At 38.1% G+C, this 24047-nt stretch overlaps 1 protein-coding gene across 2 annotated transcripts; it reads right to left on the bottom strand.

Annotated features, from left to right (window-relative positions):
- Positions 1 to 15325: 15325 nt before the first annotated feature.
- LOC150092312 (uncharacterized) lies at positions 15326 to 23373 on the bottom strand. Of its 2 annotated transcripts, XM_090415124.1 has the most exons (3): positions 23244 to 23370; positions 20144 to 20270; positions 15326 to 16414 (listed from the first exon to the last, which is right to left on the bottom strand). In XM_090415124.1, exons 1-3 carry the CDS (start codon positions 23274 to 23276, stop codon positions 15408 to 15410), a joined length of 1167 nt encoding a protein of 388 aa, XP_090271250.1. In that variant the 5' UTR covers positions 23277 to 23370; the 3' UTR covers positions 15326 to 15407. The 2 variants fall into 2 exon arrangements, with proteins under 2 accessions (XP_090271250.1, XP_090271251.1); XM_090415125.1 differs by lacking the exon at positions 20144 to 20270 and having other exon boundaries at positions 23244 to 23373.
- Positions 23374 to 24047: the final 674 nt, after the last annotated feature.

A 24047-nucleotide genomic window follows, 5' to 3' on the forward strand; every position in this document is an offset into this window, starting at 1 on the left:
GTACTCCTGAGAGAATCTTAGAGGATATTGACATTTGAGAGGAAGTGCTATAGAGGATCATTAGAATAAGCTGGATCCAGAAAGTGAACAATGAGGAAATCTACAGACGAATACAACCAAAAGAAAACCTGATCCAGAAAATAATCAAAACGATCAGAAAATAACCAGAAAATATCATAAAATTAAATGTTTATTTTGTAATTTTATTTTAAGATCATCTTGACTAATAGCAGAAAACTTATATCACTCATGATGTAATAATAGCTCTCGTTTAAGTTTTTTACTTTTGTTTTTAAGATAATATCTATCTTCATTGGAATTCTTGGCCTTTTATGTGGCATTTTGTACTAAAAACAGAATTACTGTACACTAATAATAATAAAAAAGAAAACATGCCATGTGGTGTGTATAATAATTCAAGTTATCGCTAACAACTAAAATCTAAGATGTTCAACGATGCAAGCGCCACTACAATATATTCATGTAAATTATTTATATGATCTTGTTTTTATTAACAGCTCGTAGATAAGGTTAATTGAATTAATTTGGTTTCCGTTTCAAATTAATCATTTGCAGATGGCGCTACAGATTTGATTTTGTTTATCCCTTCAAATGAAAGTTTTGCCTTTTTTTCAGATGGCGCTAGTGTTATTAAAATGAAAGCTGGTTATAAGTAACATATCGTCTGTTGTTAACAAGCATTTTTTTTTTTTTTATCTTTCTGTGGTACGTGTCTTGCTTATTATATGTGCATAAATTTAATTATCACATTCAAAGATTGGTATACGTGTTCTACTTTATATGCTAAAGTTTCGAGTGCAATATTCAACTTCTAATTAATATGCAGTTCAATAGATATCAGATACAGCCATTGGTAAGCAGTATATGTCCTTCCATATTATTTTACTGCGCACTTCAGCAATAATGTTTGACTAATTAAAGTAAGTGTAGGATATTTATTGTCGAATTCCTTATGCATTTCGACACAAGTATTTGCTTCTTTATTGTCTTCCATGTAAATATTTGCTTATTAAAAAATGTATTCGACCCGAATACATTTTTTCGTCATGCAAATTGGGGCATAATTAAATTCGTCAATAGGGAGTTCCTTTTTCTGTCCCATTAAAAAAAAAAAAAAAAAAAATTTCATCTGAGCTTTCTTTACTGATCTGCAGTCGCGTTAAAAACATCAAGGAATTGACTTCTTTGTCAAGTTTCAAATCCACGTTGTTAGCTGTCGACATTCTTTACAGAACTAATAGCAGTTAGTAACGTTGTGGATTACTTAATACAAATGTGGGAGGAGTGCAAAAGTGCAGTTAATGCATACGCTTGTAGTTGAGGCTTTGTGATCATTTATTTCAGATTAGCGACTCCAGTTTCCTTTGATCCTGGACTTGAACTTCAAAGTTCTTTACATCAATTCAGTTTTGCTTTCCTTACTGAAGAAAGTCGTAGCGATACTGTAGGAAAACATACAGATAAATTAGTCCATGTGTCACATTTTCTAATCACTAACAGAGCCACGTGACTTAAGTATCGGGATTGTTCCCACCAGGACTGAAGAAAACACTCCATAATAACCTGCAATTTTCAAGGCTTTATTGTTCTGCTCTTCCATTTATTCACGCTGAATCTTTTCCGGTCATTTCCCCAATTCCAATTAGATGTCAAAGGGATGATAGCATGAGACTTGTCCTTTGCCAACCTAATAATGGGTTCGAATTTCCTGCTGTCTGACAAGAACTAGCAGCGCAGTGCTATGGGTGCTGTAGCCCGCTATTCTAAATAAACACGAGTGCAAGATACATTAATTTATCAGCACCAAGGATTCTGAGTACTGACATTGTCTGCAACAGATTTCGTATATAGTCGATATTTAAGAACAGTTTAGTAGGATTTTTGTCCCAAATCAAGCATTTCAGATAGAGTACTCTTATAAAGCTTGTGTTCATTAGCTTTTATACAGTAAAAGTCGAATTGCTGCCACATTCTTATCACATGCGATCTGTGCTTTTATAAGCAAACCACTACACTTCCTAAGTCTGCATACACCAACTCGCTATTGGTATCATGTGATAACTCCATGTCGAAAGATATCACTCGATTCAAAATGAGATATTAGCAAAGAACGTGACATTAATATCCAAGAATGTGGTCAGATCTAATCTAAGATGGTATGGTCACTAAAATCGAATGAGAGGACAGGTTAGCAACGTACATATGGAATGTTAAGTTGGCAAGAAAGACCAAGATGCAATCTTCTGCATCAATCCTTGTATCGTTGTCATAGCCACCGCGGATGCACATTAATATGCATCGTTGTAGTAGTAGCAAGTAATCAGTATTGCGAATAAACCCTTTTGTTTTCACTTTCTTGGATCAACCCGGATTTATATCCAGAATGCGATCGTCCATCAGAAGCTCCAACGTTGCTCATCACCATGACCGACCTGCAAGTGGTGGTCATGCAGGCCTTGGCGCATTCCATAAATCTACAACGCGCGGAAACAGGTAAGATTATCCAATTGCTTGTAGGGGTTGCTTTAGCATAAATCTAATTCTGAGGCTCAAATAGGAGGATGTCAAAATATGAAGGTTCGAATCCCATCCAGGATTAAGAAGACCTTTTCATCTGTTTACTCATGCTAACAATAGGATAAATAGACCTACCCGACACAGCAAAGATTACCTCCAAGGCTATCCTCCACATCCAATACGACTGTCGTTTGGCATTAATTTCAAAAAGCATCGTAAAATCTGTAAATTTCCATCACAACTGGTGATTAAAAAATCTCAAGTTGTAGTATCCAATCAGTATTAACTGAAGTAGACGATATAGTCATAATCAACAGTACTTTTCTGTTACTATAGAAACACAATTATAGTTACACTTATACTGAGATAGAAGAGCATGATCTACCAATGTAAGCACGCTCTCGGGATGTAGCACACTAAGCCACGTGCTACACTCCTAGTACATTTCAGTTAGAGAGCTGCACGTGTGCAGGGGGAAAAAAATATATAATTTACTAGACTGTATTGAGAGATGGCAAACTACAGCTCTAATACAGGAATTAAAATAGCGGGGCCCTGTTAGGAAAGAGCGGTTCTATAGTAGGCTCACGAATGAATGAACAGCCGCAGAGGTGTGTGTGGTGCGCAGAAACTCGAGCAAAGACAACGTCAATGGGAGGCCACGTAAACAAGCAGGTCTGCCGCTAGTGGCAGTAGTAGACGGGTGGGCAGGTGGTGTGCTTACCTCCCTATGACGAGAATCCAACTGGGCTGTTGCGATGCTGTGCGAGCTCCTGACCACCCTTTGAGCGTTGGTGTCCACTACAGGTTTTCAATGAAGCTTTGCCCTTTGTATGGGTATATCGTTGTGCGCGGGGGGGGAGAAAAGTTAGCGGACACGTGGGGGAGTAAGAGATTAGAAATCCGTTCGCCGTGATGGAAATATATGCTAGACACGTATCTATTGCGCATGCGCAGCACTACTATCGTTGGTCATATTTGAAGATCTGCTCAGTTATGGTAGCGTATTTAACTGCAATATTTATTATTTTTTTACTGTTTAGTAAACAAATTTGAAATTATATAAGTGTAAAATAATAAATTTTATTGATAAAATCTCATTGAGAAATTAAGGATTATTTGTACGTCTTTGTTCTTTTAAATGCTGGGCGTGTTCCATCGAGTCGTTTCTGGTGATTCTATGAACATACATTCTCCGTTCAGATCTGTCCCTGGCCATATCTTTCAGAATTACAAAGCGCATTCCAGTTGCTTCCATAACTCCATCCACCCATCTAATTCTTGGTCTTCCTCTTCTCCTGCTGCCATCAACTTCAGCATCATTTTCGCAGACTATCATTTGCTCGCATAATGTCCAACTCATGGTAATTTATATTCAGCACTTAATTTTCTCGGACGTAATCGCGCATGCGCAAAACAAGTCATTTTCCGGCCTGCTCATCCCACGTTTGCTGATTGGAGACTTGAAACGCTACACACTCTAAAACGTTCTGTTTTTGAAATTCTTGTATTCATCGCAGTCTTTGACACAAATAAAACCACTTATGTCATCCCATACATTGAACATCTTTCGCTGTGACCTCCGATCAATGACACTGCGAACAAAAGAATTTAACACAACGCGTCGGTGGACCTTTTCCGCACTGTTGAGGGGAAAGGCTATTGACCTTTCCGTAAGAATACCGTAGTGACGGTGCCGAAAGCTGCGTCATCGGGTGTTCCTAGTATTTGAAGATACCGATCAAATTTAGATGGAACATTTCGGAGGCTTTTATAGATTCGGGTCACCATCTGTTGACCTCTTTTCGTTCTATTTCGGCTTCTCATCAACTGGTGTTCCGATGTTGGAATATTTGCGATGTATTCAGAGGCGTTTTCTTGTACTGCCGCATTAAAGACACCTTTATAAAGGCGATTCGAGTGAAAGTGAATTAACCTGTCTCATACGGAGGTGGAGTTAAAGGGCTAATTCCCACGAAACAAACACACACAGGCTGGTTGCACGCATAAATTACTGCCACTGTAATTGCAACCAAGACAGTCCAGAACAGCATAAAACAAAGAGAAAAATGATTGTAAGCAGCTGCTCGGGACTCTCGTTACTCCCGATGAGCCAATGACACAAACGTAGTTATCAACTTCTTAAATCCATATAACGAAGCGTTGCAGTTGTCCACTTAAGACATCTTTACTGCTGCTGATGCTGCTATGAGCTCTTCTACGTGCTTGGAGATGAGCAGCATCTGTTTCCTCTCTTCCCGGCTTTCCTTCAGTGAACTTCAATCTAAGGACGATTTTTTGGCATCACAAAACGGGATTCGAACCAAGCTCTTTCTCATCAAAAGGCTCCTCCATCTTTATCTATATGAACGCTAATACTGCAAACATCAATTCATAAACTTCAGTATCTTAAATATTTAGCCTTTAAATTTGTTTTAAAGGATAAAAATTTAAAGGGTATATTTAATTTTATAGCCTTATTAATTTTTAAAATATTATTAGCCTTTAAATGTTTATTTTTAAGAGGAAACGTGAGTTATGAACCCTAAGAATCACTATTTACGTACAGCATTTTATTTTCATGTGACCCATGCGCGTTTAAAAATTATGAATTAAAAGTAAAATAAAACTTGCTTTATTTCTAATAAAAATAAAATGTATTGTATACTCCTTTGGAATTCGAGACTTATCGTGCAAGGTCACGCCACAACACCCATTAGAAAAAGGCATTTTCCGCATATTTGTTAATTGCGTGTGTTCTTCTGACTACTTTGCCTGTTTTGCGGTATCTCCGTACAGTCCATCAACTCATTTTCGATCCAAAATGACCACGAGGCTCGCTTCGCGACTAGGATTGAACCCAGGTTTTTATCAATGGAAGTGAGCACGTGCCTTCATTCGGAGGAGAGGGGGTTGGTAATAAATGACTGAGAAAGCGTTGAAAAGCGCTCAATTAATATACACGATGCCACTTCCAAACCATCAACTCGTGTGTGTGTGTATTTAAGTGTCAAAGGTTATAAAGTATCTTTTTTTCCGCCCACAATATCTCCCTTTCATCCCTGAAAGAGTGCTAATAGCAATGGCCCGCTGGGAGAATTATGTTACCTCACACCCATCCAGATGTTATTTGTCGAACGAGATTCATTTCGACTTGCCCTCTTCAATATAGGTCAAGTCACTCTCGTTCGATCCCCTAGGACTAAAAACAGTTGGAGCCCGTGGTGGTGGTATAGTTAGTGGCTATAATATCTTAAGCTAATTTTCCTTTCACTCGTCTAAACAGCAGCACACTGTAATTGAACGTTGCTTCCTTTTCATGTTTGACACAATCCCATTGTCATTCACGTTGCCCGTGCTCGCAGCTATGCACAAGGAGACGTAAAAGGGAGAGCTCCATATAATGTTTCGAGAATCAGTACGTAGGTGTTCAACTTAGCACCGTACTGTTTTATGACGACCTAACACAGCTTGGCTTAATGAGCATTTAAAGACATTGAGATCTCTTTATAAGTAGAGGGTAGTTGTTAAAAAGGACTTGGTTGTTAGTTCGTCTTGCGAACCTTTTGGAAGGGCTCTTGTGAAAGACTTAGAACCCTGGTTCTTGACCTTTTTGAAGTCACGGAACACTAGATATGAAATTATGAACACCAAAGCATTAGGGTCATAAACCTAACAATACCAATCTGCATGGACTTGCCTTTTATAAAGATGGAACCCATTTTAATGCAGTACTTGAACTAGTCTGCTTTTGCAGATTTCAGTAGTATCAGGTCTAATATGGGATATAGAGGGTGTCCAAAAATTCACGCAAGTAGTAATTTTGATAGAAAACACAGGTTTTTAATTAAAAATTGTAATTTCTTATTGATTTATAAAGTATACAGTATAGGGTTATGCATGGAATAGCATATCGGGTAAATTGCTGGCACATACGCACTCTTGTCGAAATTTTCCATGACCGTTTTGCATAAATGTGGCTGACTTTCGTTGATACAGCGCTCAATTTCCTCCTTCAAGGCGTGGGTGGTCGTGGGCTTGTTGGCATAAACCTTAGACTTCAAAAAACCCCCAAGAAAAAGTCCAACGGCGTTAAGTCTCATGATCTGGGCGGCTAATTCTAATCACCAAAACGGGAAATGACTCGTCCAGTAATTGAATTGTTTCTCGGGCTGTATGGCATGTGGCACCGTCTTGTTGAAACCACATGTCGTCCACATCCATATCTTGCAATTCAGGCACAAAAAACTGGATTATCATGTTCCGATAGCGAGCACCATTAACTGTTATTGCCTTACCAGCCGCATTTTCGAAGAATGGACCGATGATGCCTCCAGCCCAAAATCCGTACCAAACAGTAACGCGTTGTGGATGCATTTGTTTCTCAACAATCACTCGTGGATTTTCTGAACCCCAAATGCGACAATTTTGTCGATTAACGAAGCCATCAAGATGAAAATGAGCCTCATCGCTGAAGATGATTTTGTTCGAAAAATAAGCATCCACTTGTTGTGGTTTCATAATCCATTCAACGAACTCTCTTCGCTGTGTGTGGTCATTTTTAATAACCCTGAACTGTCAGCTGTCACGCTGTCTTTTTCTCGTTGGCAACACTTTACCGCACAAATGGCGCTAAATTTAAATCTTGCGTGAATTTTGGGACACCCTGTAGTTATCACATATTAGAGACTTTTCAATCGAAGGTGAGTTAGCCGATCTCATACTGAGGTAGCACGGCGTTTACTCCCGCATAGACAAATCGACCCTTCAGAACACACGCAATTTACAGACAAAAATACTAGTGGTGGTGGGCGGTCGATTGCGATGATTGGTAGTATAGAATCGGTGTAGTGGTGGAGACAGATGAGTCTTCGGACTCCTTGGAGGTGTCACAAATAATAATAGTTACTAATATAGACAAAGAGATGACGGTAAGTCTTTCACACTTTACTTTTTATATTGATTAATATTGAGAATCCAAGCTATACAAATACATTGAAAACTAACAAAACTTTTCATTTTTAGAGTACGATTCGTTGACAAGGTAACTAATTGTTCTTCTTGTAACGAAAATTCCCAATTCGATGTATGAACTGTAACAAATGGATTTCGTATCCAGTCATAATTGTCTGTATTTAAGGAAGTAGCTCGAAATCTTTCTTCCAATATTATTAAATTGTCCTGTTATAATGGAAATAATTCCCTCGACAATTTTATTATGAAGCGAACGAAACATATCTATACTATGTTTTCTGATATGCGGTTTTTCCAAAGATCCTGAAAAGTTAACAATGTCAGTAGATGTTAAGTACAGGTTTTAATATTGCCGGTGATGTTTTTGAAACTGGAGATTCTGTGCAAAAAACAGTGTGCGTTGATATATTTGGGTTTATTTTCTTTATAAGGGTAACAAACCGTTTTTATGGAGCCTACCATTGATGGAGCACCGTCCGTACAAATTCCTACGCACAGCTCCCATGAAATTTTAAAATTTTCTAAATATGACGTGATAGAGCAAAAATATCTTGTCCTGTTGTAGGTTCGTAAACGTGTTTAGTTTAATAAAAACTTATCCATCGTGTGCTAAGATTTTAGACAACCCACAAACCAAATACACATCACTGAGCTCCTGCCCACCCTTGCGAAAACACATGACCTATAAAGGATATTCTATTGGTTTAGAAGTCAACGCGCATACCAGTCTTCAGTTGTTAGGATCAGAGTAGCCAGTTACACTCAGAACTGTCGTGTGACATCTTTCACCCCACGGAACACTTAACCAGTTCGCGAAAACACTGGTTAAGAACCCACTGCCTTAGACCATCCGAATAAAAGAAACAATCCAGCAGGGAAATAACGATGACTTGAGTTTGAGGTGTTGCCCACACCTCTCTGGGACTAGACATCACCAGGTGATGGATAAGTTTTATTAGCCAATGGAAACTTGAAGTGATCAAACACATTGTTTGCATTGCAGAACAAAATCCCAGTTATCTATTTTCCTCCAATTTTCCAGCACGCAACATTGTTATACTTCATAGAAAGAAGTAACATTTCTTCCCTTCGCCGACATAGCTTAAAAACGGTTTTTCCGCAAATCGGTAACTAGATAGTATACTGAAGTATCTTAAGAGGTTCCAGGTCAGCTAGCGAATGATCCTGCTGCTACTCTTCACTCTTCTTTAGAAGTCCGTAGACTTCTAGGCTGAAGGGGACCGTTGCTGATGCCAAGATTTCCAAAAGTCTCCACTAGTAAATCCCACATCCCTCCGAATTTCAGTGAACTCAAAACGACGACGAAAACTAAGAGTAATAGATTACTTTCAGTAAACTCCCCCTCCTAAAGTCTTCCAGGTTCACTTCAGAGATGAATCACTGCACCCTCCAGGTTGAAACGCTCCGCGTGCTTTTCCTAAAAAATCAAAATAGCTTCTTAGAGCACTACTCAACTCATTTTCACCACGTATACTTTAACTCTTTGTCTCTGTTGTGGCACTTGTGGATGTTCTTTCACCATCCAACTTGGTCTCCTCTTTTCTTCTTTGGCCAAGATCCATCACCTCCAATCAGATTCATTTGTCTTTATTTCTCTCCTTATGCCACTATAGATATTGATCGTACACAAACTGTTCTCGTCGTTACCAGGATACCAAGTAACCTTAACCCCACTCGTCCTGACTGATCCTTATAATACGAAGCGATACCCAAAAGTTCGGTGATTTTGACAACACAATTCCTAACGCCTAGTTTCCATCGTCTAAGTAATCCCCGTGGACATTGTAGAGCGATTCTTCATGATTCCGTGCATCCCAGAAGGCTTCAGGAACGATTCTATTGAGCACCTCCCTGCAATTTTGTTGAAAATCGTTCTTCTACTTGTCTGGATGTTGGATCCGAATTTTCACCGACTTCCAAACGCTTCCTTAAGCAATCGGTGGGTTTCTCTAGTAGTTTGTGTAGCTTAAAAGTACAATTTCATGCAGATCCTTTGCTCCTCAAAATCCGCCATTATTTCAGTTGAAGAAAATTGCCAGAACGATTAAAACACGACATTGCACATAACCCATGAATGTGTTTTATGAGTTGTGCTTCTCAGCTTGCCGGCTAATTGCATACTGGTTCAAAGGGTACTTTTCGTCCCTTATATATGCTGTTCGTTCTGTAGGCAACCCAGACCACAATCCAGAGTAGATTTTCCTTTTATTCTACAGAGCACTCATGCAATCACATTCACTTCGTGTTTGGCATTATGAGGGTGTGTTGAGAAGTTGAGGTACAACCATACAACTTGCACATTCTACGTATTCACCATGAAATGTTATACACTTTAGGACATAATGCCCTAAAAACGTTTGGAGAATCTCGAATGTTTGTCCTTTATCTCTAAAATTAACACTTCATGTAATTGTGCACAAAGACCAACTCACTTGCAACTAGGCTGGAAGGTTTCCTCTGGCACAGTAGGTGATGACCGATCAATCTTTCTTTCCGAACTTAGTAACGAATTCTGATGTTCCACAAAGTATATAGTTTCACCTACTCTTTCTTCCATTCGGTGAACTTCTCTAGTTGACTGCAAATTCAATGCACAGCGTGATCCTCCTTTGGCAAGTCATGCACTACATAAATCACCAAAGCTTCCAAAATATCGACTTGTACAATCTTAAATGATTCATGTGGTTCTGATGATATTATTTTCAATGCAAATAAAATTGTTTTATTTGCAAAAAAATATTTTTTTTTCAATCTTTTCACTATCACCGCACCTTCAAACAAGATAAGAATTTCTTTCTTCTGGTTACTTTAATATCAAATCTTTCTTAGTATAAACATTACGCACATATTACCTCCTCAGCCACCGAAAAACGTGGTTTTCTCTTTCATTCAAGGCATTGCTTTACCTCTGAATAGTAATCAACTCTAACTACAGTTCTTCCAGATATTGGAAACGTCTCATATTTGGAATGTGATCCATAAAAGCTCCTTGAAAATACTGAACTCAATGTAGAAGACAGTTATCCGGTTGATAACCTACTTCTCACTACTTCACCCTACTCTTTCACGCAGACTCTCGATGTCTGCACAAACTTCAGAATTCGACTGTGTAATGTAATACGACCCATCTTCTCAATTATGTCAGCCATCTTGCAGATGGTTTTCTTCACCACGAAGATGGCTGTAAAACCAATTCCGCAGCTGAATGGTGGCTTCGGTTCATATTGAAGATCGTGTCCAGTCTCAATCTTTATCAGATCCATTTGTTGAATGGATTTTTCGAAACCAGTTTTCGAAACAAAATCTGTCTTGAAAGTTTAAATGTTCACAACTCCAACTGACTTGTCGTTCTCAACCAATCCAGAAGTGGAACTGATGATATTCAATATATTGCTTCTCCCAACCAATTTTACCATCTTTCCATGTCGTCTTCATATCATACACAGCTCTTGCGAATGCGACCAGTACTGTCGTAGTAAACGCATATATTTCCTAACTTGAAAACAATACTAACCCGATGACATTCATTGGTTTGCTACCTGCTTATTGGAGTTCTGAAGTCGATATTTGATTTAGAGGAGGATATCTGCTTTCTATCGTTTCGTTTTCTTGAGGAGAATGGAACATACCATAATCCGACCGAAAGAAGCCTGATCGCTTAGCATATAATTCTAAAACCTCTGCATAGAAAAGTACGGAAGAATTACTTCCTACAATATTAGGCGCATGAGAATTCTGGATCACAAGTCTCAGGTATGCTATTAGAGGATAAAAACATTGTCATAAATGAAAATTTAAAGCACAAAAATCTTCACGAGAATTACTTCTTTTGTTCAATCAAAGGAGTCCAAATAAAACTCTACTCCAATTAGAAGTAGATATTACGTTATATTATTGGTATTATTCGATATAGCATTCACAATGTCAGTCTGCGCAGGTGCCATTGGGCAATCCCTAATGAAATAAAATTAGTTATGCAATACATTTGTTTCTGTTCCTTAACTGGATGAATGGTTACAATCTCGGACAATGACAATTTGTCCCTCATTATAAAGGCTTACCATTGTTCTAAATCAGAATTTCCATTTCTAAAAGATTTGAAAGAGCAATTTCTGAAGGTAGGCTTAGCTTACCATTAAGCTGATGATTAAAAACATTTAAGAACTCGCCCTTCCCCGTTTTGAAGTGCTGCCATCTATTGGTGACATTGTAATTACTCAGTATCGAAATAGATCAGAATAACAATGTCCTTTACTCGTTTTCAGCGATTGCGGATATTTAATTCAAAAAAGGAATACTAAGTGTTATGATCATCCACCGATTTCATCCACTTCCCCTCAAAATCATTCAGCAATGGATGCGCATGTTGTACGAGATGCTTCAAGGTTTATGTATGAAAGCTCGTCAATTAAATCTGCAATTCAGTTCCCTTGAATTAATCCCTAAACCCAAAGGGGGTTAGAAAGCCACCAGAAACGCTTACCTTTCCAAATCTTATCCTCCTGGTTAATCCCGATGTCTCACTGCAACAGGACGAAACGCGGGCACTGTTAAAACGCGCGTGCCACACCAGTCATCCAACACAGCTACGACCAACTGCAGCACACAACTGCGTGTTACGAGAGCTCGCGCCTGTTCTACTTGCTCCCTGCGGTGTAAATAAGGCCATGACACTCTTCAGTGGTTGGAGCTTCCGGCTCGGTGGGTTTTGTAGAATAAAGCGTTTCAGCAGTTCTCCCCACTGCCCCCTTTTCTTGAATTCATTTCTTCTTTCACTCCTCGCACAATAAATCGTAACACTTTCGCTAACTTTGGACGAAACCGAGTTCAGTGCTCGGAGTAGTTTCACGAGGCTAGGGACTCCTCAGTACTGGGAGTACACAGATACGTGCTTGACTGCTCGAATGGACGCTTCGTTCTCTCCCATTCCCCTTTCTTTTAGATCCACATTAAACTAACCCGCCTGAAAAATACGTGTGAAAAAAATCAGCATAGCAAGTCTCGTTGAAAAGATTACAATAATCAGTTTTTAAAATGTTTCAATAACTGCTGAAACTTCGTAATATTCCAAATGTTTATAATCCAGGAGTGGAGATTGGTATTTTGTATCCTGACCAGACCAGTTCACCTTAGGCGACGACGTAAAAGGCGCTTTATGAATCTAAGCCTTTCAAGAAGTGACGTTAAGCGAGCTCTCCTCACCTATGCGCTGTCTCCGGCAATAAAAATTGAAAAACAGCGCAACCTCGCTAACCGGAAATAATTAAAGAGGGCGTATTCGCATTAACAGATTCCAGGTGGAAAATATTTTTAGTAAAATAAATATCGTAACTTTAGTGGGGATTTTTATGATTTAAAAAGCAAGACCTGCTTTTTTTTTTTTTTTAATTTTGAAGGAACTAAATATTAGTCGCACGATTTTGTGTCTAATTTTTTTTATATCGTGCATGATTCTATCGACCAACTTTACTTGTCCGGAACCCAGTTTATTCTTTTCATACTTGGACTTAATTTTCTTACTGAAGTCCAGGTATATAAGTGGTTAGTCTATTCAAGGAGAGAAAAAAACGTAAGATTTTCTTCGAGAAAATTATAAGGCAAGCTAATATCAAAAGATGAGTTGAATGCTTCCGAAGTTAAGTAAATTAATTGATCACATGGTCTGCTTTGAGTAGATTGAACTGATTTGATTGGTGGGTGACGATTCTTGTCCAGTCGAGCATCATTCAGATGCGGAAACAGATTCAGAAAACCGATGCTGAACAATCCAAGTAAGAAATCTTTGAAGAAGTTTCTCGATTAGTAAACAAATTTGCTGCACTGATTGGGCCAGGAGAGAAATATTTGAAGGTCTTAGATTTTTTTCATTCTTTTTTTTATGTCGTACTTCTAGGCTTTTTCGGTAATCGGAAAAGAACACTTAAAAACGTTTGTAACACTTCAAAGACAGCGAGACAGCAGTGAATCAATTTATTCCTGAGAACAACAGCGATGAGGTGTAATTACCTTTTAGTTCGCAGTCGCCCCTTAGAGGCCGGGGTTTCTCTTAGTTGATTTCGCAGCCAGGTACTGGCCAATCCCTCGTGTACTTAAGAAATTAATAAGTTAATGAATCTGCGTGATTTTCATTAGCAGAAGGAAGTCTGTTCTCACGAAAGACATTGGGGTTGGGGGATGACGCCTAAAATAGAACCACTGCCTAGTAATTTGAGCGATTCCGGAACGGGAGACGGAAGAGAAACATTCCTACACAAAGATGCTTTTTATCCCCGCTTCCTCGTGCATGAGGTGCTTTAACCTGTCCTTCCCTCCCCCCTCAACATTTTCCTTTCTTTTGACGAGGTCGTCCTTCCAGTTTTTCTATTTGTACTCCCTTCCTCCACTCCGGCATCGACCGTAGGATGTTCGGAGTCGAAATGCAGATTTGAAGGTGTTACAGGTTAAAGGTCATTGCGTCAAAGTGACGCGCTGCTTTTTCGAATGGGGTTTTGTAACAATTGCTTCAGCAAATGATCTTGTGTAGAAATCGTCTCGTTCTGCATGGGTTTGTTATTTAGCTGAACCGATCAGATATTTCCCAGATGAAGGTTTAGCGAATGCGTTTATTTTGAACAGGAATCCTACGTTTTATGAACAAACTATTTCAATCAACTTCTGTAAACTAAAATCCAATAAAGAATCGAACTCCTTATTGGATCTTATGCTCCACCCAACAGTTTTCCTCGTTTCCCTCCGATCTATAAGGTGTAGAGGATGTTAGTATAGCATAGCGACCCCTTTGAGATCGGAGACCTCCAGGATATTCACCGTTTGATGTGTCGCTACAGCGCTTTCAAAGTAGGCCAATTTGCAGTCGAATACCTAACACGTACTCTAATCAGATTCTCGTTGGCCAAACCGGTGATCCCCAAGCTACGCACGTGCTCGTAGTACTCTAAGCAGCCAGAAGGGAAAAAAAGAAACTAGTCATTTCCTTCAGCTCCTGTCTATCCATTGCACTAAGGTAAACGAGTCATGCGAAGTAAATAAACTGTTTTTTTTTAATTTATTGAGATCTTTGACATCAAGGTTTGGTATATTTGAAATGAAAACTGAATCAGTGACATACATACGTTAATTTGGAAACTACGTATTAAAAAAATCTTGGATGGTTTAAGGCACTATCGTTAGGAAAAAATGTTTATATGCTGTTGTCCCTGTCAGTATGAAGTATGTCACACAACGTAAAGAATGCAGTAAGTACAGGGAGTGACAAGCTTTGACTGTTGCGTAACCCAAAAATCAACGCACGCTTGATCTTCTGTATCCAAGCAAACCATCTGTGCAAAAATCAAATTCTCGTGGTCTGAAGTCTATTCTATGGTAAAAAGCTCGAAATAAGTTTATTCATCAGGTATCAGTTTTATTAAAAACTGTGGTCACTCCATACAAGGTACTTCAGTAACCTGAGTACATGTTCGATACTTCATCTGTGCTAGACTTGAAGTATAGCGTGTGTGCTTGTAACTCAGCTGATTATATACTTAGCCCAGAGATTCATTTTACCAAACAGTGCTGTCAATTGTTGAATTACGCCAATTTTTACTAGTGCTTTATTCGCTCAACAGATGGCACCACTACACCTGCACATTTAGAATGAACTGAAAACGAACAAAAAAATTAAAAAATGGTTTTATTTGTTTTATTCTTATTTTAATATGGGAGGGATAAAGAAAACTATGCACTACAAAAGATTCGCATTCACTGAATGCCAAAAATAAAATGCATTACATTACTAACAATATTTTTCTCATTAAAGTTAATTTGAATATGTTGACCAGTTTTAGAGACCACTTACTAATGATGCATTGGGAAAACTTAAGTTAAAAATCCAGTTAATTTCTCGGCGAGTGTTCCTCTATTGTTCCATTGATGCGTTCAATAAATTCTGAGAGGAATCTATTTATCGAACTGCTGGTATGTGCATCAGCAAATTGGATATCTTGAATAGTCTTAGGTTCGTATGTGTCCGTTGTAGAGAACTTCGGACTGTGGACGTCTACAGTTGACTGAAACGTGGAAGGAGTTCCATCTGGTGGAGTACCTAGACTGGAATTAATCGTAGACATTGGCTCCATTGATTGAGAAAGATCGCCAGGATTTACATACAATGCAGTAGTCCTGCTGGTAACCGCTGAGAGGTCAGTAAACAAACGAAATATTTCATTTCGCTGGACATCGACAGTGGTCGATATTGTTTGAAGAATGGAATTCGCTGAACTTCCAGTTTCGGAAAAATAAGTCTCTGTCGAACCTGACTCAGTCACAATCAACTTTCCTTCTTTGTCTGTACTCGATTCGTAATTTTCGGGGGTTGTTAAAGCTTCCCGTGCTCTAATATTTAGTTTGGATTCTTGAGTTGTCGGTGTTGAGGATTTGGATTCGGCCATGTCAGTGAAATCTAAAGATTCTTCCGCAGTGTGCTGATCGCTTCTCATTCTCCGCCCTCTTAAACTGGATTCTGTCATATTCAGAAAGTTATTTCCGTTGACTTCCTCTTCAGAGCTCGCAGAAGTATTTTTTCCTCCAGAAGTCTTCAACCCGTCGCTATAATTGAATGCGGTAGTTAGAATGCGAGGATACGTCGTCTGATTATCGGTGGTAAATCTCTGAAATTTGTTTCTTTCATTAGGAGACCAGTCGTGGAAACCGGAAGTACGTCGGGGAGCAAATACTTCCAAATAAATTATCGCACACACTGCAGAAAAAATCCCCAACCCACAAATAATGAACAAGGAGATTAAAATCCATCTAGTCCTAAAAGAGCTCTTCTTTCGATCCATCTTTCTCATCTGTATCTCCATCTGCCGTCTCTCCTGCTCAACAGAAGTGTTCAACATACCTGAAAAAGAAAGCTTGATATTCAGTGACAGCTTACGAAAAAGCAGGATCAAAATAACTTAATCTGAACAGAAGGGAAAACAGCATTTGTTAAATAGTTTACGAGATAACCTATCGTTTGAGGAAAAAGAAACGATCTTTTTTTTTTTTTTTTTTAACAAGGCGTCGATCATTGTGTAAAGTGGTCTTCGGAAGCACATACACCTTCTGTCCAAAAAGAAACCGAACTTTTCGGAAATAGAAACTAGTGGCGCCACCTGTTGTCGAAAGCGGCAACCTTCGTTAGTGTTGTGTCAACTGTTTATGACATTTGTTTCATTCGAAGCCGAGGTTATAGTGCCAAAAGTGAACAAGTATGTTTTGACGAACAGTCGGTCATCACGATATTCATGCCGTACGCGACGAATTTTCGCCATTAATCGCTTCCAAACTTCGAGATAAAACTCACCATTGACCGTTTGGACACGGAACGAATTTTTTGTGGATAATGCCCTTGGAATCGTAGAAACAAATCAGCATTGGCTTTACTTTTGACTTCGACTTTTTTTCGGATGCCCCTCTTCTGGTGGTCTCCACTCGGCACTCTGTTTCGGCCTCACTCAAAACACCACGTTTCGTCACCAGTAACGATCGTTTCAAGGACGTTTGAATCCTTACGAGCGGTTTTAATGAGGTCCTTGCAGTGATCAGTTCGATACATTTTTTGGTCGTCGGTCAACTTGTGGGGAACAAATCGCGAATTCAATTTACGAAGGCCCAAACTCTCGGTCAAAATGTTGTGATTAGTTGATTTTGGAATCCCCAATTCATCTTCAATCAATCTCACGGACGATTTCAGGTTCTTTGATGAAATCGCGCACTTTTTTGGATGTTAACTTCGCTCAGTCCAGTGTTTGGACGATCCGGCTGTTTGTCATCCTCAAGCGTCTCACGACCACTTTGAAATCACTTAAATCACCCGTAAACTTGAGTACGGGATAAGTATTCATCACCGTATGGTTTTTAAAGCATTTGATGCGTTTCGGTAAAACTTTTACCAAGTTTAACACAAGTCAATCGCAGCTCTGTTTGAAAGTCATTTTCCGACCGTTCGTCAAAACACTGTCACTTTAATGAAACAAATACCAAACAGTTGACAACACTAATGAAGGTTGCCGCTTTCGACAACAAAAAGACACAACAGGTGGCGCCACTAGTTTCTTCTATTTTCGAAAAGTTTGGTTTCTTTTTGGACAGAGGTGTACTTATACAGTAGATAGCAAATGAGAAGAGAAGGCTGCAAGGGGTGGGGATCTACAAACATTTACATTAAGAGAAAACACGAATGATTCACTGAATGAATTAAGGCACTCAGAAACGGCACTAAAGGAAGTGGATTGAATGGAACCATGAAGAAAAACACCGTTTACATATGCGAGACTGAGCATATTCCAAAGAATTGGTATTCTTTTAAGCTATGGGTAGCTGGGAATATGTCAAGAATGCGGGGTTCGAAACGAGTGCTTCCAGTACTTGAGCTCTTCCTAAACCAAAGACTTTAGATATCTGTCAAATTTCAGTTTGGAAACTGCTGATGGATGCAATCCATCTTCGATGCTTGCATTTTGAAGCTATGTAGTGGATTTTGAAGAACATCCTGATATGTTGGGCTGAAGCCCGTGTATTATGTTGGGTTTTCCTAGTTTGAGAGATCAAAAACACAGCCTTCTTCGTATGAGATCGAATACCTTTAGTTGAAAAATACATCAATAAAATGGTTCCTGTCGACGGGATTCGAACTCTAGTTTTTTCCACTCAAAGCGCATCGTTACTGACGAAGACACGGTATTGTAGTGCATTTTTGAAATGCACCACTTACAAATTTTCATTCTAAAATTTAAAAGTGGAAATTTATTTCATTGGCTTCTTTTAGAGTAACTGGTGTTGACGAAAGTTACTATTTTTAGCTCGTATTTTTTGTTTGATTTATAACAGGTAGGAAGCGTTCTTAAGATATTTGATAACCAAATTTTGGTGAAGGATAGTGGCATTTTGATGCGAGTAGCTTGTATGGTTACACTTCAGACAGCCTGGTAAGGGCGTAAATAAGAATATTATGTGGAAATACCTTATTTACTCATAGTATAGCTGTAAATCGTATATAGTACAGTAACGAGGGTATGAAGCGCCTGCAGTAAGTATCTAACTTGCGCCTCTCCCTAACCCAAAAATTACAATTTTAAATGTAACTAGTTAAATTTTACTAAATGCAATATGTTAAATACTGTTAACCCATCAAAATGAGTTGCAGAATTTGTCTAAAAGCAATATCAGGCTGAATTCTTGGGTGCTCTGTAAGCAGGAGGGAGAAGAACTCCAGAGGTAGTCTACCTTGCCGGCCTAGGTGGTATTAGAACTGTCGCATCTACAAAAGGCTTAAGCATCGACTTTCCAGATTCTGTGCAGTGCCGCACATTTCCTCTGTCCATGACCGTGGCATCTAAATGTATCGTGGTTTGATATTAATTTTATTTCAGTGATTTCCATCTTGCATAAAGTTGCAAATTGAAGATTTCCTGAGGATATTGGCTATTTCGAGAGACGAATTTATCTAGGAATGCATTTAATATATGCGAAGTCATTAAAACCGACCTCAGGATCAGATAATGCGAAAACTCCGATGCCATCGAAACAGGATTCAATTGAGAACAGACAGGATAATTCAAATGAAGATTCACTTTCAACATGCCAACCGAAAGACTAGAATATACAAACATTTTTATTTCAAACTCAGTTGAATCCACTACAAGTACTACTCCAAAGTAAGTACCTTGTCATTACATTAGGTTATGTTTACGGTTATTTTATTCTTCATTTGATTATATTTATACATTTTCTTTATCCAGAGGATGCAAGGCCTGTTGTAACGATTCATAAAGTTGACTTTTCTTAATGCATCATGCTTTAGTGTACATGAGTATACGCTAGTGAACACGGTCATACTAGGAAAAGGTTGAAATTTTATTTCTCTAATACGCTAGTTTATTCAGCAAGTTATTAGTATGTGATACTAGATGGCAGCACAGAGTATGCTGGTATTCAAATAAAACTGAATGGTAAAAGCGCTTCGTCCAGTTGGGAAATTTTTACGCAAAGATATTTTTTGGCTTGGACATATTGCTTACTTTGTGTGCATGCTTTGCCTGCGCATGCAAAAGCAAATTCTGCCATTTCCCTGGAATTTAAATCCAAATTGATTAGTAGCTAAGACATGCACGAGTTAGTTTCGGTTGTATACACACTCATTGTAATCCGCTTTTTAAACAAGTGAATTGCCTAAAAAACTTAAAGCTGGCATTGAAGGTCATTAGAAGGGCAAATTTTTTCTATTAAAAACAAAACTGAAAAGCCTTCCTAATAAAAAGGAGGGATGTGCGGGCACTCGGAAAGTTTTCGAGCTAGTAGCCTATGCAGCAAGCCATTACGCTATTTTAGTGATAGGATTCTCTGGTGCTGCCATCTGTTGTCATATGGTGTAAGTAAATTAAGTTCTAAATTTAAGGACTAGCGTTACCCGAATCCAGTTATTAGTCTTGAATAATTACAACTACCTGTGGTGTTTATGCACGCGCATTAGTTTTCAGCTTCACCGTGGCCAGAGGAAGCAGCTCGGGAAGATTCTTTACCTTTATAAAAAAGCGGCATTGCATAAGTGACATCTACAAGCAGCGCAACATTTGGGTAATCTTACGTCTTTCTGGGGGTCGTCGATTTTCGGAATGCGCCAAGGCCTGCATGACCACTACTTGCAGGTCGCTGATGGGCAACGTTGGAGCTTCTGATAGACGATCGCATTCTGGATATAACTCCGGGTTGATCTGTAAGAAAGTGAAAACAAAAAAATGGGTTTCTTCCCAATACTGATTTCTAGTCAAGTCAGGATATTTATACAGACAACCTTAAATTCCACGGCTGTTCGCAGTGTGTTGTATCAACTCCGCGATTTTTTAATATCGATCCGTACAAGCAGCGAAAAATTGCTGTTTCTAATTATATCATTTCCTGATGAACATCGCAATAATAAAACAGCACTGTAAATTAACTATTTTAAATATGTTACTCTACAAAGAAATAATTCTTTACTACCTAGTCAATGTTTCACTGAAGAAATAAAAAGATTTAGATTTGCTTTCATGAACTTACTTCCCAAAGTATCCGGTTGGGCGATGTTAGTCTGAGCAGGATACTTGGAATCCAAACATGGACCTTTCAGACCTCCACTAACCAAGATGGCAGTCTCAACAGGTGATGAAATTCACCTCCCACTTGAGGACAATCACAAACATCCATGCTCAAGGTGGGATTTGAGACCACAACCTGTTGGTCGAAGAGCAGATATGCTTACCAACCAGGCCAGCAAACACGTTTAATACACTTGCAACACTACAGATTGGGGTACGCGTGCTATTTCTTCAATTACATAAGTTACGATTAGTTTGGAGTAGTTATGATAGTAAAATGTTAATGATCTAATTTTGGAATAGCTTAGATCTTCTAGCCTAACTTCTGTAACTCCAGGAACAGAAAAATCGTGGTTTATTCAGTTTTGTTTCATCCATTAGTTTCTCCCTTTTAAATTAATTTACGATATTTGGATTTTTTTTTTATTATGTTCGTCCCTCATAAGAGTATTTGAAATGCTTAATTTGGAACAAATTCTAGCAACTGTTCTTAAATATCAACTCTATATGAAATCGTTGCATCAAATGTATACTCAGATTCATCTTGAGATCTTTCATTCTTGCTTATTAGCATAGCGGGCTATAGAAAACATAGCACTATAACTTGCTATTTCTTGTCAGACAGCATGAAATTAGAAGCTATAATCGGTTGGCAAAGTACAGACGTCCCATTGTATCATCCTTTTGACGTCTGATTGGAAAAGATTCTGTGTGAATAAGTGTAAGAACAAAATCTATCGGTAGCCATTAAATCTTTAAGTAAACCATTTTTACAGTTACATCAGCGGGAATTTTAATTTAAGTTAAAATACTCCCTGATGTAATCAAGTTAGGAAATTCTTTCTAGAAATTAGGCAAGGAAACGAAGAATAAACGGACCAGGACCTGGCTTATAACATAAAAGGGGAAGTGTTTTCGACTTAAATAGCGCACGATCCTTGACGAAAAAAATTAAAATTTCCGACAAAGGGGAAATTAATTATATTGGAAAAAAAACGAAATGTTTACTCTTTACCCATCCGAGTTAAGCGAGCTTTAACTCTTAAGCCAAATATTAAATCACAATTCTCCTTTGTGTACTGTTACTAACTTGTCATAAGACTTGTAACTAATACAAATTAGTAAAAACATAGCGAAAACGGTTTTGTATCCTAAACAAGGAACTAGTAAGTTCTTTAGCCTAGGTGCTATCTGTTAGAAAAGAAGAATTCAGATCCCGTAATTTAGTATATCACAAGAGAAATAAACTTCCAAATGTGAGTATGCTTGAAATTGAAAAAGATAGCAAAACACGGCATTTTATCCAACAGACAAGAGTGACTCACGACGCAAAATCGCAGCAAACAAAAATGTTTAGTTAGCGAGGTTGAGCAGAACAATGAAGCCTTGATAATTATAGGTTATCTTGGAGTGTGCTCTTCAGTCCTGGTGGGAACAATCCCGATACTTAAGTCACGTGGCTCTGTTAGTGATTAGAAAAAGAAAGTGGCACAGGGACCAATTTATCAGCACGTTTCCTTTGGGGGTGGAAGATCGAAATAAATGATCACAAAGCCTCACCCACAAACGCCATGCATTAACCGCCCTTTCGCACTCCTCCCCCATTCTCCCCGCATCTGTATTAAGTAATCCATAACGTTACTAACTGCTATTTATTTTTGGAATTTCAGCTATTCTCCCCAAGGAGATCAAATGAGTAAAGGATGGCATCTCGACTGTGGTGGAAATGTAGTTAACCGGCTGAAAGAAAATGCATCGGTGTTAATGGAAGCCTATTCATTCAGCGTTGGTAGAAAGGTTTGTTAGCTACAAGATATTCAAATTCAAGTGATCAATGACGTCATTTCCCGAACATATATGAAGGGGATATTAAGGCTAGCACTCGAGCACACTATTTCCATTCCATGCCCGATAAACAGCGTAAATCGACTTCAGCAGATTAGAATCTTAATTCATATTTCTATTAATATTTAATTGACAAACATACAATCTTTTCATAAAGTACTAATATTCTCCTGAAGAAATTTAGTCGATAATTCTAGGGGAAAGGATACTGATAACCTGAAACAAATGAATAATTCATCGGTAGGACACTTCTAAAGAAGTAAATGGTCAGAATAATAACTATGAAAGACAGCACGAGATAATAGTCGACGGCGATCTTTGCAATTCGTGATCAACCCATAACAGGTTCTGAAACGCACATTTTATGAGCCTCTGAAAAAAACAAAAATAATAATAACTTCATATGTGGCAGATATCGTTGGGGAGGTGAATGCTTGTTCTACCAGATATGGCAGAAAACATGGATGAAACCCGAATTTTCATAGCGAAAAAGTTTTTTTTTTTTTTGTGAGGGAAAAAAAAAAATAATAATAATTTGTTAAAATATTAAATGAAACATAATTCAAGAAATCACGTAAATAAGCTGATCTTATCGTAACTGGCTCGAAAGTTAGTCTTAATTATCTAGTATAATTAAACAGTAGAAATGTTTATTTCGTCGAAATGCATAAATTAGACAAATATCCCACACTCACTTTAATCAGTCAAAAATTATTACTGAAGTGTACGGTAAAATAATAATATGGAAAAACATATTCTGCTTACCCACGATTCCTCATCATGTCTCTTTAACTGCATATTAATTCAAGTTCAATATTACACTCGAAATCTTTAGCATATAAAGTAGCACTCGAATACCAGCTTTCAATGTGTTAATTAAATTTACGCAGATACAATAAACAACACACGTACCCTTGAAAGATAAAAAATATGCCCATTAACAACAGACGATGTTATTTATAACCAGCTTTCATTTTAATAACTACACTAGCGACACCTGAAAAAAAGCAAAACTTTCATTTGAAGAGAAAAACAAAATCAAATCTGTAGCGCCATCTGTAAATAATGATTAATTTGAAACGGAAATCAACAACTCAATAAACCTTATCTACGAGCTGTTAATAAAAATAAGATCATATAAATAGTAGTTTTACATGAATATATTGTAGTGGCGCTTGCATCGTTGAATATCTTAGGTTTTCGTTGGTAGCGATAACTTGAATTATTATACACACTAAATGTCATGTTTGTTTTTTTTATTATTATTAGTGTACAGTAATTTTTTATTTTGGTCACCGTTGAATTTCGATACATCTTTGTTTCGGGTGGGATTTGTCAACAATAAAGACCATGGATTTCTTGAATCTACTATCAGATACGACATGCTGTCTGTTTATTATTACTACAGCAAAAATCAAGACGATCGTTGGGTGAGGGGGGATATTTGTTTTGATTTTCTGAAGCTTGTAAACATTCATAATGCGTTGGCCTTGACTTACTAACTTTCTCATGGGAGATGCTGGGAAAATAAGAAAGATTATGGTGAAAAGTTTGGACATAAGCTGAAAA

Source organism: Typopeltis vanoorti, chromosome 26, assembly GCF_054136105.1.
Source record: "Typopeltis vanoorti isolate ZY-2024b chromosome 26, IOZ_Tvanoo_1.0, whole genome shotgun sequence".
NCBI lineage: Eukaryota > Metazoa > Arthropoda > Arachnida > Uropygi > Thelyphonidae > Typopeltis > Typopeltis vanoorti.

Coding starts and splice junctions, on each gene's coding strand:
- LOC150092312 (XM_090415124.1), bottom strand. CDS start 23,276: ATGCAGTTAAAGAGACATGATGAGGAATCGTGG. Junction 20,271..23,243: donor GACATGATGAGGAATCGTGG/GTAAGCAGAATA, acceptor ACTTTCTTACAG/ATCAACCCGGAGTTATATCC. Junction 16,415..20,143: donor TCGACGACCCCCAGAAAGAC/GTAAGATTACCC, acceptor TTTCTTTTTCAG/GTATGTTGAACACTTCTGTT.